The following is an 18,350-nucleotide window of genomic DNA, read 5'->3' as shown; positions in this document are numbered from 1 at the left end:
CTAGCTCTCTTGTTGGGAGACTGGTTATAGGGTATCTCTGTGTAAGCTGTCCCTTGACTTCATTTCGACCCCACCGTCCCTGACTTACCTTGAAGCCTAAAAATCCTTTTGAAATCCTGTGTTCATTTTACTTTTCTTATAATATTCTTTCTAGTCACCGTTCAAATGCATTTTAAGTCATTTGCCTTGAGGCTTTTGAAAAAGATAGTGCCTATTCACACTGAAACCAGCCACATATGAAGAGTCCCATTTTTCCACATCCTCATCAGCTCTGGACATTTTTGAAAAATTTTGCCAATTTGATGAGTACAAAGTTTATCTCATTTTTGTATTTGTATCGCATTATTTGTATTTTCCTGAGTAGTAGGGAAGGAGTTGAACTTTTTCTTAATTTTAGAATTTATTTTAGAATTCCTTTGAATTTCTATTTTTATTTCTATCCATTGTTCATTTTCCACAGTTTTCCTATTTTAACTAAAATATTTTACTTTGGAAAAACTTAATATAGAAAATAATAGAAAATCATATAACAAGCACCTTATAACCACAACCTAGAATTAACAAATACAAACATTTTGCTATGTTTGCCTCAGATTTTTAAAAATTAAATATTACAGATTTCATTTTTTAAATTTTAATCTCAAAAAAATTTGAGATTCCCCCTGTCCATTTAGTTCTCTTCTTAGTTCCATTCCTCTCTCTCTCTTTCTCTCTCTCCTCCCAGAAGCAAACACTGCCATAAATTTAGTATGTATCCTTTCAGGCCTTGTGTTTAAACTTCTATCACATATATGGAAACTGCAAACTATATGAAGTGTTGTGTGTTTCTAAGTGTATATAAATCACCACATACTCATTACTGTTTTGAGACCTAGCCATATGACTACATACAGAGCACTGGTTTTCCATCAGAGGTTTTGTCCCCCAGGGACATTTGCTCATGCTTGGAGACATTTTTGTTTGTCACAACTAGGGGATAGGAGTGCTACTGGAATCTAGTGGTAGAGGCCAGGGATGCTGGTAAACATCCTACAGTGCACAGGGCCACCACACACCAAAGAATTATCCAGCCTAAAATGTCAACAGTGCTATCATTGAAAAATCCTGATATAGGATTTATTTATTTATTTATTTATTTTTTTGAGACGGAGTCTCACCCTGTCGCCCAGGCTGGAGGGCAGTGGCGCGATCTCGGCTCACTGCAAGCTCCGCCTCCCAGGTTCCCGCCATTCTCCTGCCTCAGCCTCCCGAGTAGCTGGGACTACAGGCGCCGGCCACTACGCCTGGCTAATTTTTTGTATTTTTAGTGGAGACAGGGTTTCACCGGGTTAGCCAGGATGGTCTTGATCTCCTGACCTCGTGATCCGCCCGCCTCAGCCTCCCAAAGTGCTGGGATTACAGGCGTGAGCCACCGCGCCCAGCCAATATTAATACTGTTACATGCATCTCTGAGTGCACATGTGCAAGGTTTTCTCTAGAGGGGCAGAATCATACAGGGTGTAAGAAGGCTCTAGAGGCTACCTGGGTTCAAGTCCCCATTCCACTATTTACTTACTGAATGACCTTTGGGACAAATTACTTAATCTCTCTTGATCTCGGTTGACTTGTCCTCAAAATGGGAATAATAATACTTCTCTATATAAATGAGTTAATACGCAAAATGCTTGGGACTGTGCCTGGCACATGGTAAGCATTCAAGAAATGTTAGCTTTTATTTACTGGTAGTAGTATTTTCATCATCATCATTATCGTTACAGAACCTTGAAATGAAAGTACACCGTTTAAATTCTACTAAATATTTTTAAATTATTGTAATTTATACTCTCACCAGTAGGGTATAGGAGTACCTATTTCTCCATGTCCTTGGCTATATTTGATATTCCAGACTTAAACTTAAGATATAAAATGATATCTTCTTTTATTTTAATTGGCATTTTCTTTTTTCTTTTTCTTTCTTTCTTTCTTTCTTTCTTTTTTTTTTTTTTAAGGAAACGTCTTGCTCTGTTACCCAAGCTGGAGTGCAGTAGGGCGGCTAAAGTGCAGTGGCATGATCACGGCTCACTGCAGCCTCGATCTCGCAGGTTCATGCAATCCTCCTGCATCAGCCTTCCAAGAAGCTGGGACTATAGGTGCGTGCCACCATGCCCAGCTAACTTTTGTATTTTTTGTAGAGACAGGGTTTCACCATGTTGTCCAGGCTGCTCTTGAACTCCTATGCTCAAGAAATCTGCCTGCCTTGGCCTCACAAAGTGCTGGAATTACAGGCATGAGCCAATGAGTTGAGCGTGCATTTTCAAGATTACTGTTTTCAAGTATTTATTGGTTAATTGGTTTTATTGCTCTGCAAATGTCCATTTCATTCTCTGTCCATTTTTTGATTTACTATTTAATGTTGTAAAACATAATGTAAAAAGTACTAAAAAAGAAAAAAACTTAATGTATTTATACAATTAAAAATTCACAAAATGTAATATGTCATACAAAGAAAAGCCTCTCTTCCACCCCTGTTCCCTGGCTAGTCAGTCCCTCTCCTTAGAGACAATCATTGTTAGTTATTAGATTCTTATCCTTCCAGAAAGAACTTATTTGGATATTCAAGAAAATAAGTATATTTTTTTCTACCCAAATGGTAGCATAGTACATACATTTTTCTGCATTATTTGTTTTTTCCTTTCTTCACATAACAACATATCTTGGCCATATTTTCCATATGTAAATAAGGAACTCCCTGATTCTTTTTTATTTCTATTCTGTTATAAAGCTGGGCTATAATTTATTTAAACATTTCCATACTGATGTACATTTAGGTTGTTTTCTAATATTTTGCTAATGCAAACATTACCACAAAGTCCAAAATAAATGTATATGTGTGAGTATATCCGTAGACTAAATTCCCGGAGGTGGAATTTCTGGGATAAAGGGAATGAGCATGTGTAGTTTTGAACATATCACATTATTTTCCTCCATAGACATTCTACCAATTCACATAGGCCCGGAAATGTGAATCCTGAGGCAGGGGAAGCTTCTGTAGCTGGAATCGCGATGCAGGGAGGCTTATGTAACATTGTGGGGCTGTCTAGTCTGACAACTGAGCTGCCTCTAGCCTTCACTGGCCTCTGATAAGGTGTCTCATCCCATTAGTCTTGGCAGGTCCCCTCCAGATCTGTGCACTCACTGCTGCGTGGCTCTGTGTCTGCTTTCTTGTGTGTGACAGCTGTCTCATGTGCATGAGGCTCTGCATCATTTCCTGTTCTATGGCTAATTTTTATAAACTCTATGCCTCAGAATTGGCTTGGAAGTCCTTTGGAACTAACACAATACCAACTATCTCAAGACCCTAGCCCTTGCAAACTGGAGGCATTTGGTTTCAGACTACTGAGCCTACTAAGAGTTTAAGATATCCATTCAAGGGCTGGGCACAGTGGCTCACACCTGTAATCCCAGCACTTTGGGAGGCTGAGGCAGGTGGGTCATCTGAGGTCAGGAGTTCAAGACCAGCCCGGCCAACATGGTGAAACCCCGTCTCTATTAAAAATACAAAAAATTAGCTGGATGTGGTGGCAGGTGCCTGTAATCCCAGCTACTTGGGAGGCTGAGGCAGGAGAATCGCTTGAACCGGGGATTCAGAGGTTGTAGTGAACCGAGATCACGCCATTGCACTCCAGTCTGGGCAATAATAGTGAAACTCTGTCTCAAAAAAAAAAAAAAGAAGAAAGAAAAAAATATATGTATATATATATATATATATCTCCATTCAGTCCAGTGGATGGATGACCCAGGATAACAATAATAATTCTGAGAGAGTAAAGCACCTTTGAAACACTGTAGATTCTCATTTTTTATGTCTAAATTTCCTTCCTCATGAAGCCATCAGTACCTGTTTGGTGACAGTTGTTTGAAACTCTCCACTGGTGTTCATATGAGTATTTTCATTCTCTCTGCTGGGTTGCCCAGCTTCATTGAAATACCAATGTTCTTTTAAAATATTTGTTTATCATTTTTAAAGATTACTATTTGTTTTCATTAATGCTGAAACAAGAAAGAATAAAGAAGACTTAATGTGGAATAGGAAACCTGGAATTAAGTCTGAGATCTGTCATTTATTAGCTGGATGAGCTGGAACAATTAGTAGTGTCTCTAAACCAGGGGTTATCAATGTGTGAGCCTCCATCAGGAGCATCGACTTCTCCGGAGAATTTGCTTAAGATGTCAATCATCAGACTCCACCAAGGACCTGTTGAAAGAGAAAGTCTCTACTGGAGTTCAGCAAATCTGAATTTTAACAAGTTTTCCAAGTGATTCTGAAGAATACTGAGTTCCTTTTTTGAGAAAGGATAAAGATAATTTCTTACAGGTGAGACTTAAATGAGGTAATATAAGCAAAATAAATCTATAAATCAGAGTCATAATGTCAAACGCCTTCAAGGGCCAAGGAGACGTGAGGTAGCAGAGCGGTGGGGAACATAGCCACCCTCTCTAAAGGCATCTACCTTATCATTATTTTCTAAATCATCATGCCAGTCAAACAAAACCTGTCAAAAGTTAAATTCTGCTTCTAGGGGCCAGCAGTTTAGGAGTATAAGTAAAACAATTTACAGATGTTAGACTGTTTTAATTTAACCCTAAAACAAACAAAAAGAAAGGTCTGGAGGTATAACATTTCTGAAAGTCTTTGGTTTACAGCAGTTGCTATAAGGGGAGCCACATAATTTATAGTCCAAACTGGACATTTCTGAAAGTGAAAGGAGGTGCTATTAATAATTACACAAGGACAAAGTGAAACCCAGGATGGTTCCAGGCAAAGCAGAGTGTATGATCACTCTGGCTATTATTATAATAATCATCCACAAGCCCTGTTTGACCTAAGATTAAGATCAGACAAAAATTAATGGTGTACTTCTTGCTGGGGACAGACGGCTGATAATGGAGAGTGAGGAGGTGAGGGTGGAAGCTGTACCAAGAGAAGGGGTAGGGAGGAAGCACCCTTTCCCTTAAGACAAGAGGCAAGGAGGGAAGGTTAGGACATGAATGTACAGAAGGGAATGTATGTAACACTGGTTGATATATTCCTAGTCATAACAAAAGCCATAGAAGGCAAGTCAGGGATCAGAGAAGCACCAAGAAGGAAGAAGAAGCACATATAGACAGAATTGGCAAAGCAAAGAATGGGCACGGAGACACCAGCATACTGGAGACATACAGAGAAAAAATCAACAGAGGACAGACTACTACAGGTGTTGTGGGGAGGCAGAAGATCACCAGGGGCAAGAGCAAAGTGCAAAAAGAAAGAACAACTTTTTAGAAAGGAAGTTCCTTGCCTATCCTACTGAGCTAGGGAGTGGTTGGTTGACCCTGTGACTGGAAATTCCCCAAGGTAGGTGATGATAACCTCCACATTTTCACAAAATTCTGTGAGGAGCCAAAGCACCTGAGGTAGAGAATTGCCCTTCCCCTACTTTCCAGATGCTCTACCAAGGCTTGAACTTTGCATACAAGATGCCCAAAGCATTGCAGTGAACTGGCTGTGACCTTTCAGTAGGCATCACCACCCACCCCTCCACTCCCTACTCAGAGCTGATTGGGAAATCCCCCATAAGTGGTGTTTGGTGCCCCGGTCATTCTGATCTTAGTCAACCACCATACAAACATACCTTTAGTCCAAAGTTCAGGACAACTTATTTCACTTTATAAGCAGCCTATTACACATTCAGAGTATCCATTTTTTCTCAAGAGGTAGCAAGGTAGGACTGCCCATCTGTTTTCCTCTCTTTATAATATTTTCTAGATCGGAAATTTTATGCTTTTCTATCATTTCTTTATTTTTTTCTCCCTCTTCTTTTCCTCTCTCTCTGCTCTTCTAACTAATTGGCAGAATCTCTGACCTCCACTTTCTCTGACTCCCTTCTCCCTTCCTAGAAACAGTATCCACAGTGGACTCCGGGGCTCCTACAGACTTGGCACAGCTTCCTACAGTCTTGAAACAGCCCCGTTGTTCTGTCATGGCCAGTGGGCAGTTTGTGAACAAACTGCAAGAGGAAGTGATCTGCCCCATCTGCCTGGACATTCTGCAGAAACCTGTCACCATCGACTGTGGGCACAATTTCTGCCTCAAATGCATCACTCAGATTGGGGAAACATCATGTGGATTTTTCAAATGTCCCCTCTGCAAAACTTCCGTAAGGAAGAACGCAATCAGGTTCAACTCGCTGTTGCGGAATCTGGTGGAGAAAATCCAAGCTCTACAAGCCTCTGAGGTGCAGTCCAAAAGGAAAGAGGCTACATGCCCGAGGCACCAGGAGATGTTCCATTATTTCTGCGAGGATGATGGGAAGTTCCTCTGTTTTGTGTGTCGTGAATCCAAGGACCACAAATCCCATAATGTCAGCTTGATCGAAGAAGCTGCCCAGAATTATCAGGTAGGCATTTGAGGTTTCTTCCCTGTTCCCCCATCAGCCCAGGAGTTCAATGAGGCCCTGGAAACTGCTACCTTCCCACTGAGGGTTTGCACCCCATTGCCCCCACCCCTAGGGCTTGAGTGGGCAGCTCGCAGTCAGGCACAGTGGGTTCAAAGAGCTGAGTCTGGGGAACTGCTGACTCTCTAAATCAAGGTGCAATGGAGAATGGAAAGGATGTGAAAATTTGACTCAGAAGGTTTGGGCTCAAGCCCAGTCTTGTGAGTTTACTGTACAACCTGCAAGGAATCACTTTACCTCTCTGAGCCTCAGGTACCTCACCTTTCAAATGGCAAAAACAAAACAACTCTCTTAAAGTTGTTGGTAGGACAGATGAAGGGAAGTTTGTAGTTCTTTGATAATTCCAAAGCACCATCCATAGTCCTAGTTAGTCATAAATAACTATGTTCTGGTCATTTAGGTCACTTAGGCTCCAGATTTCTCCCTTCTCAGCAACCCCTTTCCCCGCCAGCTTGAGAAAGGCGAGTCCTTAATAATTACACAAGGACTCACCTGGAGAGTGTCACCAGCTCTCCTAAGAGACCAGGAGGATTTTATGAGGCCAGAAATCTCCAGGCACAGCCTGTCCAAACGGCCCTCTTTCCGCAGGGGCAGATTCAAGAGCAGATCCAAGTCTTGCAGCAAAAGGAGAAGGAGACAGTACAAGTGAAGGCACAAGGTGTACACAGGGTCGATGTCTTCACGGTAAGAAAAACTCCATCCCACGATCTCTGGAAGCAGAAACATCTCTGCCAAAGCTCCTGGAATCCCCTATTACACTGACCCCTCAGAAAAAGATCCAGTGAGCCATATCCTGTCCTCTGCGCCTCAGCACCTGACCCGCCAGGCGGCATCACCTCCCGCGTCGGCCTCGCTATTACAGCGGGCTGACTGCTCAGTCTCCACCGGCAGACAAGGTGGGGCACGGAAAACCCGCGCTGGTCTTAGAATCGCAAGTACAGGTTTTTAAGGCCGAGCTGCGCCCTCAACGGATTCCCCAATTAGAAAATGAAGACATTGGCAGGGCGCGGTGGCTCACGCCAGTAATCACAGCACTCTGGGAGGCTGAGGATCGCTTGAGCCCAGGAGTTTGAGACCAGCCTGGGCAACATAGCGAGACTCTCCTCTTGATTAAAAAAAAAAGAAAGAAAACTAGGCGGGCGTGGTAGCACACGCCTGTAGTCCCAGCTACTAGAGAGGCTGGGAGGTGAAAGTATTGTTTGAGCCTGGGAGGATGAGGCTGCTGTGAGCCGTGATCGTGCACTGCACTCCAGCCTGAGTGACAGAGTGAGAGCCTGTCTCAAAAAAAAAAAAAAAAAAAAAAAAAAAAAAGACAGAAGGAAAATGAAGACATTGTGACCCCACTTACCTATTTTCCTGTGTGCGTGAAAGGAATAAAATCTATATGAAAGATTATAAACTGAAAAGCCTTCTGGAATTGTATTAGACAGTTCTTTGAGGCAAGTGGTAAACCATAAATTAATAATTTCGCTTAAAGCTGAGCACGTAGTAGGTGCTTTTAGAAGTTTGTTCTCCTCTCCTTTCCTTTCTTCCAGGTCTGCCCTGGCACATTGCTCTGCTTGGGAATTCCACATAAACTTAATAAAATTAATGGCTGAATAAAGTGGGCTAGAAGGACCTTCGAGGCCATCCTCTCACCCTCTGCCTGTCCCTGTTTCTTAGGACCAGGTAGAACATGAGAAGCAAAGGATCCTCACAGAATTTGAACTCCTGCATCAAGTCCTAGAGGAGGAGAAGAATTTCCTGCTATCACGGATTTACTGGCTGGGTCATGAGGGAACGGAAGCAGGGAAACACTATGTTGCCTCCACTGAGCCACAGTTGAACAATCTCAAGAAGCTCATTGATTCCCTGAAGACCAAGCAGAACATGCCACCCAGGCAGCTGCTGGAGGTGAGTCCCTTGGGGGCAGAATTGCAGAGAGGTAGCAGCCCATCCCTAGTCTCAGGTCAGAGCATGGACCACTGGCAGAATACCTGAGATTGCCCCAACCATCCTACCTCTAGCCCAGTGCTGTCCAATAGCAATATGTGAGCCGCAAGTATTAGAATGAAAATGTGAGCCACATATGTAATTCATAAATATAATTCTGGCCACATGTATGATTTAGAAATGTAGTTTCAGCCACATATGGAATTACAAATTTTTCTAGTCACATTAAAATGATAAAAGTGAAATTAATTTTAATAAAATATTTTAACTCAATATATCTGAAATATTATCCTTTCAGCCTGTAATGAATATTTTAAAAGTATTAATGAGATATTTCACATTCTGGGTTTTTGGTGGTTTTTTTTTTTGTTTTTTTACACTGAGTCTTTGAAATTGTGTGTATATTTTTCACTTTGGCACATCTCAATTCAGATGCTAAATTGTCAATTGTTAAAGTAAAATATAGTCTTACCAAATCAATAAAGTTGTGTTTAATGGAAAAAGTACTTTACCCTTCTTCTATTTATTTTATTTTATTTTTTGAGATGGAATCTTGCTCTGTTGCCCAGGCTGGAGTACAGTGGCGCGATTTTGGCTCATTACAACTTCCGCCTCCTAGGCCCAAGTCCCGAGTAGCTGGGATTACAGGTCCCCACCACCACGCCCAGCTAATTTTTGTATTCTTAGCAGACATGGGGTTTTACCATGTTGGCCAGGCTGGTCTCGAACTCCTGACCTCAAGTGATCTGCCCACCTCAGCCTCCCAAAGTGCTGGGATTACAGGCGTGAACCACCATGCCTGGCCTCTATTTTTAATTTAAATTTGAATTAGTAAAAATCAAATTAAAAATTCAGTTCTTTGTCACACTAGCCACAATTTCCAATGTTCAGTCGCCACATGTGGTTGGTGGCCACCATATTGGACAGTGCAGGTCTAGCTGGTGCTTAAAACAAGCTGAGATGATTCCTCCTCAAGTCATCTATTCTCCCACAGGTTCAAAAACCTATTTATTTATTTTAAGAAAGATCATGCAAAGCCATTCTAGCCTTTCTCCTGCCCTGGCTAGCAGGGCTCCCTTGTTCAGTCTCAGAGCCAAATTCATCTTCTAAATCTCACTCTTCTCTTCTTCACTCAGTTCTTCTTGAGGTCAAAACACTTTTCTGCTTACTGGCAGAGCAGTGCTTCTTGGAGAAGCCCTTCGTGGTGGGGAGAGGGGAGGAGGATGGGGTAAGAGAGACTTGGAGGGGTTCTTACTCCTCCTGCTCTGCCCCACACCCAGCAGGCTCTGTATCTCCTCCTTGGCTCCTGGGAATCAGCCAAGTGCTGAGGCTGTGCTATTTCTCTTTCTCTTCTAGGATATCAAAGTCGTCTTGTGCAGGTATGATGGGCCACCCCAAATGTATTTTGCCTACTGATTCATCCACATACAATTCTCAGCGTATATCCAAATGCAGTCAACATTCCTCTCTCAGAAATACCCACCCACCTCTAACTTTGCATTCATACATTTAGGCTGCAGCCGGGGAATGCCTATGCCAACCATATTAGCATGTGGTTGGTTGTTAAAGAAACCAGCTGTTTTCTCAGGCTTCCTCCTTCTTCAGCACAGATTCTACTATTTCCTGAATGCCCCCTTGCTCAACTGAATAGCTCCTGGGTCCCCTACTCTGTCTCCCTGACCCTGTTTTTTTCCCTCCTCTCTGTCTCCATCTCCCATCTTCATTTCCATATCTCCCTATGCCCTACCTCACTCCTGCCCCATATCCCTAGCCCTGACTTTCTGACTCCCAGCTCACTATCCCTTAACCGCCAGGTCTTCTTTTTTTTTTTGTGTGTGAGATGGAGCTTTGTTCTTGTTGCTCAGGCTGGAGTGCAGTGGTGCAATCTCAGCTCACTGCAACCTTTGTCTCCCAGGTTCAAGTGATTCTCCTGCCTCAGCCTCCCAAGTAGCTGAGACTACAGGCGCTTGCCACCAAGCCTGGCTAATTTTCATATTTTTAGTAGAGACCGGGTTTCACCATGTTGGCCAGGCTAGTCTCGAACTCCTGACCTCAGGTGATCCACCCGCCTCAGCCTCCCAAAGTGCTGGGATTACAGGTGTGAGCCACCGCTCTCAGTTCTACCCCCAGGTCTTCATCCCCTCATTTCTCAACCCCATGTCTCAGATCCTCCTTCTCCCACACCTCATCCCCTGATCTCACCAATCAGCTCAACCACATCTTCCTAGAAGTGAAGAGTTTCAGTTTCTCAACCCAACCCCTGTTCCCCTGGAACTGGAGAAAAAACTCAGTGAAGCAAAATCAAGACATGACTCCATCACAGGGAGCCTGAAAAAATTCAAAGGTACGGAAGAGGCTGTATTTTCTCTATTCACCTACTTCCAGGAGATTCTCTCCCTGCTCACTCCACTGAAATGGAACTGTGACTCATACATGCCAACAATCCCTGGGCCCTTCTAGTGCCAGGCTTCTGGCTGAGTACTTTCCACGCATCAGTATGCCTCCTCCCAGGCATTTCTTACATTCTGTCTTCGTGATATGTTATTTATCTGCCTCCCTGACTCCTGCGAGAGCCATAGAGGGCCTGGACCTATTCCCCATGTGGACACCTGGCCTAGAGCAGTGGCTGTTGGGAAGTTGGTGATGAGTTGTCTGGTGGACCAGAGATGGCCTCAGGCAGGGACTGTCATCTCTGACTTCTCCTTCTCTGGTGCACACTGGTGTCTCCTCCTGCCTACAGAAGAAGAGAAAATAAATTCAAAATCAGTGACATTCTGGGGAGAAACCTCTTCCAGCCTTACAGGGAAACAGAAATCAGCAGAACAGTAGTGGATGACTTGGGTTTTAGATGTTCGGCCAGATATTTTTCATAAACCTGTCTGTGTTTGCAACTAGGAAGAAGGGTTAGTATTTGTAAGGACTCCCCTTAATGTGAAGACTGTGTTGGTCTAAGGTGGGCATAAAGACGGCTAGATGGAATCTTCTGAAATTATCACCTGGAGTTCCACACCCACCTCCCCCACCCCAACCCCCAGCCCCCCATACACAAACACTTCCCCTTGGGACTACGGAAAAGGAGGACCAGGGCAATGCCCCAAGATCTCCACCCATTCAGCCGGGAATCTCCACTCGGCAGACATAAACAGGAAAGCATGTTTTGTTCTATTCTTAATTTTGTTGTCTGAGCTTTTCTTTTGTCCACTAACTGCTCTGCTTTGTCTAGCTCCTCCCATCCCACTGGGCATGATCTCAGCCGATCTAGCAACTTTATTTGTTTATTTATTTATTTATTTTTGACGGAGTTTTGCTCTTATTGCCCAGGATAGAGTGCAGTGGCGCAATCTCGGCTCACTGCAACCTCCGCCTTCTGGTTTCAAGCGATTCTCCTGCCTCAGCTTCCCAAGTCGCTGGTGTTACAGGCGCACACCACCACGCCCAGCTAGTTTTTTGTATTTTTAGTAGAGATGGGGTTTCACCGTGTTGGTCAAGCTGGTCTCGAACTGCTGACTTGTGATCCACCCACCTCAGCCTCCCACAGTGCTGGGATTACAGGCGTGAGCCACCACGTCCAGCCCGATCCAGCACCTTTATAGGCTCTTCAGGTCAAGAATAGTTTGGTTCTAGTTTGGAATTTCAATAAAGGAGCCCAGCCCTTTCCACTTCATCAGGTTTGGAGTTGGGGAGACTGGTGTGCTCTACTCTGTATCCCCCTTTTCTTTCCCTCTTTCACATACACAAACTCACACACACACAGTCCCCCAACTACCACCTGGCCCTATTTCCTTCTTTTTTTTTCTCTCTCTTATTTTTATTTTATTTTTACCCCAAAGAAGAAGGCACAATGGCCACCTGGCCCTATTAAAGCCTAGGAAATACAGGAGGTGGTAGGGAGTCTACTTATACCACAGGTCCAATCTCCACAGTTCTTATCATGAGGGTTGGTTCTCCCTGCTCGGGGTGACTGGGTCTGGAACACGTACATGGAGAAGGGTGTGGCTGGGCCCTGAAGCCGCTAAAGGCCCTTGTAGGTGAAGTGCTCCCAGGCAGTGTTTCCTATGCTCTAGGTTTGCAGACCCCTCCTAAGAGGGCCCCCGCGTCTCCCCTGAGCAGTCCCCATGACTGGGCTGGTGGCTCTCAGGGAAGCTGCCCACGCTTGTCCCACTACCTAGCCCCAGGCTGTCTTGTGCTGTCTTGGGGCTGCAGGACACTGGGGGAAGGGTGCTGGGGCCAGAAGTAGCTCCCCATCTAGGGGCTCCACCCTATAGTTCTCCACTCAGTCCAGCACCCCTACAGGAAATCTAGGCCAGGAATGGGCCATTGTCCCCAACTTCTGGGCTCATCCTCTACCTGCAAAAGGGGTCTCTTCTGGCAGGGGTGAACTGGGAGATGAAGGCACTCGGCCTCCCCTTGCAGGAGCTCTGTCTTCGTTCCCCCTCTCAAGCCCTCTTTCATGGGAAAGAGGGCAGGACTGCCATCCAGGCTTTAGGAGAGTGGGGCCCCCCCTTACCCCACCTGGCTCCTGGGTGGTTAGCCCTACAGGAGGCCTTCTGAAGCTAAAGGGTGAAGCCTCAAGGCACTCTTTGTCCTGAGCACCTACCTTTGTCAGGCAGTGAGAAAGGGGCTAGCTCTGCACTGTCCAATTTAGTAGCTGCTAGCCACATGTGCCGACAGGCACTTGAAATGTAGCTAGTCCAAATTTAAACATGCTATATGTGAAGAATCATTAATTTCACAAGATTGAGTGTAAAAAGAGACTGTAAAAGATAGCAATAATTTTTATAATACATGTTGAAATAACATTTTGAGAATATTGAGTTAAATAAAATATATAATTAAAGTTAATTTTACTAGTTTCTTTCTACTTTTTAAATGTGACTACTAGAAAATTTAAAAATATATAAGTGGCTCACATTTGTGACTCAGATTACATTCATCATTCATACTGGACAGTGCTGGGCTAGGCAGCCACCACAGGAAAGCAGAAAGGGCATCTCTCAAGGGTTGCATACCTTCCTGGTCCAATAAGAATATGAGAGACAAATGCAGCTTCTACTTCTCCCAGGCATTTCAAATTAGTGCCTTGCTGTGTGATAGTGAGTTCTTTGCTCAACCCCTCTGGACTCTCACCATTTCATCCCATTCTTTATTCCCCAGACCAACTCCAGGCTGATAGGAAAAAAGATGAAAACAGATTCTTCAAAAGCATGAATAAAAATGACATGAAGAGCTGTAAGTGAGAAATGATGGTTGGTTGCTTCTGCCATTTGGGGAAAGTGAGAAAAGGGGAAGAATTGTGTCTCTATGATTACATGAAGGCCAGATATAAGTGAATGCCCATTCCTCAGCCAATTGAGAGAACAGGCATATGGTTGTTTTATTATTTTAAACTCAGGTAACTCACAAAACAGTCACTAATCCCAAACTTTGAAGTATTCAGAAGTAATAGAAAATTACAAATGTATTTCTTCACTCCTAGAGACAGGGAGGAAAAAGTGGGACAAGAAGGAGGCAGCTCCACCTCTGTAGTATTTGCTGCCCCTACAGGGCACCAGGTTTCGAGGCAAACTCCTCTGGGTGTGAGGTCAGTACAGCTCAGGGGATGGAGACCCACTGTAATAACAGCCTGTGCTAAAGTCATTAGATATGGTTCTGCCACCTAAGATAATAACAGAAGTACCATTTCTTAAAGGACCACTATGTCCGCATCTAATATTTCAAAACCCCACAACTATCCTCCAAGATAGGTGTTATTATCTGCAACTTACAGTGAGGTCCATGTAGCTTCCGGGAGGGGAGGTAAGTTACCCAGGTCATATGATTATTAAGTGAAAGAGAGAGAATCAGAACTCCTTTCTCCAAAGCCAGAAACTACAGAATGCATTCCAAAGCCAGAGAGCAGGATTTAGGGATCCTATTCCACCAGCATTTCTCCACAAAAGGAGCTACTGGTGTTTAGAAAGGCCATCTTTGTTATGCTCCATGACTTTTGCCCTGTTAAATGCTTAGTATCCCAGGCCCCAGAAAGCCCTATAAGCCAGTAGAGAACCACACTCTTGCTGTCACTGAGACAACCTGAAAGGTTTCCACACTTCCCCCTGGGTGGGGAATGGGTCCCACTGAGAACCATTGACTGTTCTGATTGATGATGGCAGGGTGCTTGTTTTTGTTTTTAATTTGCAGCTTCTGGTTATCAAGACCAAATTGGTTTTCTCTCCCCAATTTTTAGGGGGCTTGTTACAGAAAAATAATCATAAAATGAACAAAACCTCAGAGCCCAGGTCATCTTCTGCAGGTAAGAGTCCTGTCTCTGAATACTAAGGGACCTCTAAGTCTACAGGTGGTCAAAATGCTGTATCCACCCAATTCCACTAAATGGAATAAATGAATAAATGAATGAATTCATTTATTCCATTTCCTCAGTTCCTCCCCAAATTACACCTCTGCCAGGAAACAGAGGGCGCTCCGACTTGTTCAGGTGTACTTTCTTGAGTTTCACCTCCATCCCTCCTGCTGTATGTAGAGCTCAGCTGTGCTGTCTGGCAATGGAGGATTGCTGCCGAGGTGCTCCCGCTGACCTCTTTTCTCCTTTCCTTCTCCCGCAAAGGCGGCAGAACTACATCGGGGCCACCAAATCACCACTCTTTAGCCCCATCCCACTCCCTGTTTCGGGCCTCGTCTGCTGGGAAAGTCACTTTTCCAGTATGTCTCCTGGCCTCTTATGATGAGATTTCTGGTCAAGGAGCCAGCTCTCAGGATACGAAGACATTCGACGCTGCGCTGTCCGAGGAGCTCCATGCGGCACTGAGTGAGTGGCTGACAGCGATCCGGGCTTGGTTTCGTGAGGTTCCTTCAAGCCAAGCCAGCTCAGAGAACACGAGGAGCGGTGGTGCTACACGGACTTCGGAGCATAGAGTGGCGCTGAGTGAGTGGCTGAGACCGACCACGGTTCTTGACTTAGTGGAATTGGGTCGAAGGAGTGGAGAATGGGAGGGCTCGGGCTACTGAGAGTGGAGATGGGGGCGGGGGTGGTGGTAAAGAGAGTTGGCGAAGGAATGGACGAGTTCTTGAGCAAAAGGAGGGGAAAAGACAATCTCCAGCCACCCGCCCCACGCTTGACCTCTTATCACTTTGGCTGTGGTGCCGCCTAGTGGAAAAAGGAAGTCCCTGCAGCAGTCCCCGCACTCTTTAAGCAGCTGTTTACCGAAGGCACCAGTTCAGCCAGGAGTGAAATCCAGAGACGAGCAACGCCAGCCTGGGTCACAGTCCATCAAACCCCATGAGCCCGACCACTCTCGCTCTTCTTTACATTCCCACGTCCCCCTTCTCTCCCAACCCCTCATATCAGCAAGGGAAATTAATTAATGAGATTTGATAAATCAGTAGATAGAATGAGGTCCCCATTCTGAAATATTTAGCAGACTGGAACCACCACGCAAGCCTCTGTAGGGGGTGGATGGAGACACTTCTAACTTTAATAAACTGTGACTGAACGTGGAATCCTAGTAAAAGTGTGTGTGTGTGGCGGGGGATGACTATTCCTCCTTTTGTATTCCAACACTTCACTCATCCCTGTGTTTGAGGAACTCCACTTTAGAAAATTACTGGCCCTCAGAAAGTCTGAGCCTTGACACCTCTTATACTAGACTCAATTCTTGTCTTAGACATGGGAATTAGGGGCCGCGGGAAATGGACAAGGAAGAGATGGTCTCATCTTCGGGTGTTGAAATGATCTCACCACCACCACCAATGAAGAACTTCTCTCTGCGCCCACAGAACAACACATTGTGAAATTTAGGGATTAACTTTGAGGAGGAGGAGGCGGGGCCGGGCCTAAGACTTCTCTGGGGACCACAAAGGCTGTGACTGGGAAGAGAAAGCCTCTCTGGCGGCATCGAGCGGGGCGGGTGGTGGGACGGGGGTATCAGAGGAAGGTAGGGGGTTTGGACAACTTGACCCGGGGTTGGCCACCTCTTTCTCCTCATCTTCACACAGCCCCTGTGACACTGGACGCAGCCTCGGCCCACCCGGATCTCATCCTTTCCCAGGATGAGATAGTGACGCTGAACCTCGCATCCCAGGACGGTTCGCAGAAGCGGGGCAACCCCCGACGCTTCTACAGGTTCTGCTGAGTGCTGGGCTCGCTGGGCCTTTGCTCCGGCCGCGGCGCCTGGGAGGCGGAGCTCCAAGGGCCCGGGGGCGGAGCTCCAAGGGCCCGGGGGCGGGGCCTGCGTGCCGGGCTTGGCCTTGGAGCTGGTTCCCAGGCGGGGCTTCCTCGAGGTGGAGCCCTTGACCGGCTTCGTGGAGCTGCACAGCACCGGCTCCCAGTGCCAGGCGCTCATCGAGAGCGGTTCCCGGGAGGATCTCCCGGTCTGTCCGAACAAAGTGGGCGTCCGCGTGGATTACTAGGGCGGAGAGGTAGTCTTCTACGACGCCACCTCGAGGACCCACATCTACACTTTCCATGCCTCCTTTCCGGGGCAGATCTCCTTTTTCCAGCTTCTGTTTTCCGGCACCCGGATCACCCTGGGTCGCTAGAGTTGTTCTTTGCCTTCCTCTGCATCTCCTCACTCGCTTCTCGCCCCACTTTGGGATGTGCTGCAGCTGGAAGGGTTGAAGCTAGGCTTCCAGCAGCCCTATGGGAAGGTTACACCCTTCGGGCTTCCTCCTGATCCAGTCCTGATTTCTCTGACCCTGCTTTAAATATTCCTTCTATCTCAGTTCCTCTCTCCTTACAATATGCCTGGGTCGAAAAGAAAGGCTCAAATACACTAAAAGGCTATACACAAGGCTGTTCATTGCAGCACAGTTGGTAACAGGATAAGACTGGAAACGAACGTCTATCAACAGGTGGTTGAAAAAGCTGCCACGTGCAAGCATCCAGCTGCATCTCGGTTAAGACAGACACAGGGGAGTGGACCACTGACCCCAGCTTGTCCGCCTGTCTCCTCCTGCATTTTACCTCCTGCAGCCCCCGTGGCCCTGCACAGGGCTTTGACCCATCTGAACCCCATCCTGAAAACCGACATACGCAAAACTTTTCTAGTTCTTCATAATACTCAGAAACCAACATTAATCCCACGACCAGATGCATCCTCCTCTCAAACCCACATCACCACTACCCGCAACAGAAGTCTTGATCATTCCTAGTGTTGCCGTGTGAGGGACTGAAGTTAAACCCAGAGAAGGACTGCTCCAGTTTCCTGAATGAGCCCAAAAAAAGTAAAAGGGCGAGGAGGTTGGAAACGCAGAGACGAAATGACCTCTGGACAGTAAAACCCACCATTTGCGCCAGTTTGGGATGATTATGGGTTCCTTCCTCTTCCTCCCTTCAGGCCGGCTGGGGACTGGGTAGGCGGATGGGACCAGGCGTCTCTAGGCTTTTCCTGCCGCCTCGCTCCGGTAGGGAGAGGGCGGTGTTGCAGGAGGCGTGGGGAGTCGCCCGCCAGACCACGCTGCTGCCCGGCGCGTGGCTGCGCAGCGGGAGGGCGGGCCCAGGTGTCGGGGCGGGAGTGAGCCAACGCCCGGAGCGCGGATTCCAGGGGCGCTCAGTCAGCCCTGGCCAGGCTCCCCCATCCAGTTCCCCCAGTCGCCCGCGAGGCGCCGCCGATTACATAAACAGCCTTCACCTTCCTGCGGAGGGGACAACAAAGGGTTGGGGACACACAGGCCGAGACCCGAAAGTAACGCCCCTCCGAACTTTTATTCAGAATCAGCCGGGACTGCCCAAATTCCCTATTTACAGTTCTCACAGCCCTCGTCATGGTCATGGACTTCGCGCCTTTTACCTTGTTTCCTTTCATTGTGTACAGATTCAACTTCCTTACTACAAAGGGAGATCTTTCCCAAATGTCTTAAGTTGATTTTATACTTCCTGACTCTACCAACCCCAGACACTTAGCACGGACCCTAGAATGGGGTACTTGATTAATAAATATTTACTAAATT

The 18,350-nt window shown here is 46.0% G+C and overlaps 1 protein-coding gene and 1 long non-coding RNA gene across 10 annotated transcripts in view; one reads left to right on the top strand and one right to left on the bottom strand.

Annotated features, from left to right (window-relative positions):
* TRIM31 (tripartite motif containing 31) overlaps positions 1–18,350 on the top strand; it is a 27,019-nt gene extending 8,669 nt beyond the window's left edge. Inside the window, exons 2-10 of one of the 7 annotated variants that reach the window (XM_055113318.2) lie at positions 5,917–6,416; positions 7,062–7,157; positions 8,136–8,366; positions 9,762–9,784; positions 10,634–10,749; positions 13,560–13,634; positions 14,632–14,697; positions 15,010–15,327; positions 16,398–18,350. In XM_055113318.2, the coding sequence (XP_054969293.1) occupies positions 5,917–6,416; positions 7,062–7,157; positions 8,136–8,366; positions 9,762–9,784; positions 10,634–10,749; positions 13,560–13,634; positions 14,632–14,697; positions 15,010–15,327; positions 16,398–16,534 (1,562 nt within the window). In that variant the 3' untranslated portion in view covers positions 16,535–18,350. Of the gene's footprint in view, positions 1–5,916; positions 6,417–7,061; positions 7,158–8,135; positions 8,367–9,761; positions 9,785–10,633; positions 10,750–13,559; positions 13,635–14,631; positions 14,698–15,009; positions 15,909–16,397 lie in introns of those variants that run through there. The other 6 variants (XM_055113325.2, XM_055113324.2, XM_055113320.2 and 3 more) reach the window with 6 other exon arrangements.
* The window catches only part of LOC106634861 (uncharacterized), a 42,028-nt gene continuing 24,669 nt past the window's right edge, over positions 992–18,350 (bottom strand). For all 3 annotated transcript variants that reach the window (XR_010112260.1, XR_004671916.3, XR_001338209.4), the window contains 4 exons: positions 13,415–13,571; positions 11,015–11,139; positions 6,966–7,087; positions 992–4,234 (listed from right to left, as the gene is read on the bottom strand). This is a non-coding gene — a long non-coding RNA (uncharacterized LOC106634861). The remainder of the gene's footprint in view (positions 4,235–6,965; positions 7,088–11,014; positions 11,140–13,414; positions 13,572–18,350) is intronic.

Source organism: Pan paniscus, chromosome 5, assembly GCF_029289425.2.
Source record: "Pan paniscus chromosome 5, NHGRI_mPanPan1-v2.0_pri, whole genome shotgun sequence".
Taxonomy (NCBI): Eukaryota; Metazoa; Chordata; class Mammalia; order Primates; family Hominidae; genus Pan; species Pan paniscus.
The sequence above is the reverse complement of the archived record's forward strand: the minus strand, read 5'-3'. Positions and strand labels throughout refer to the sequence as shown.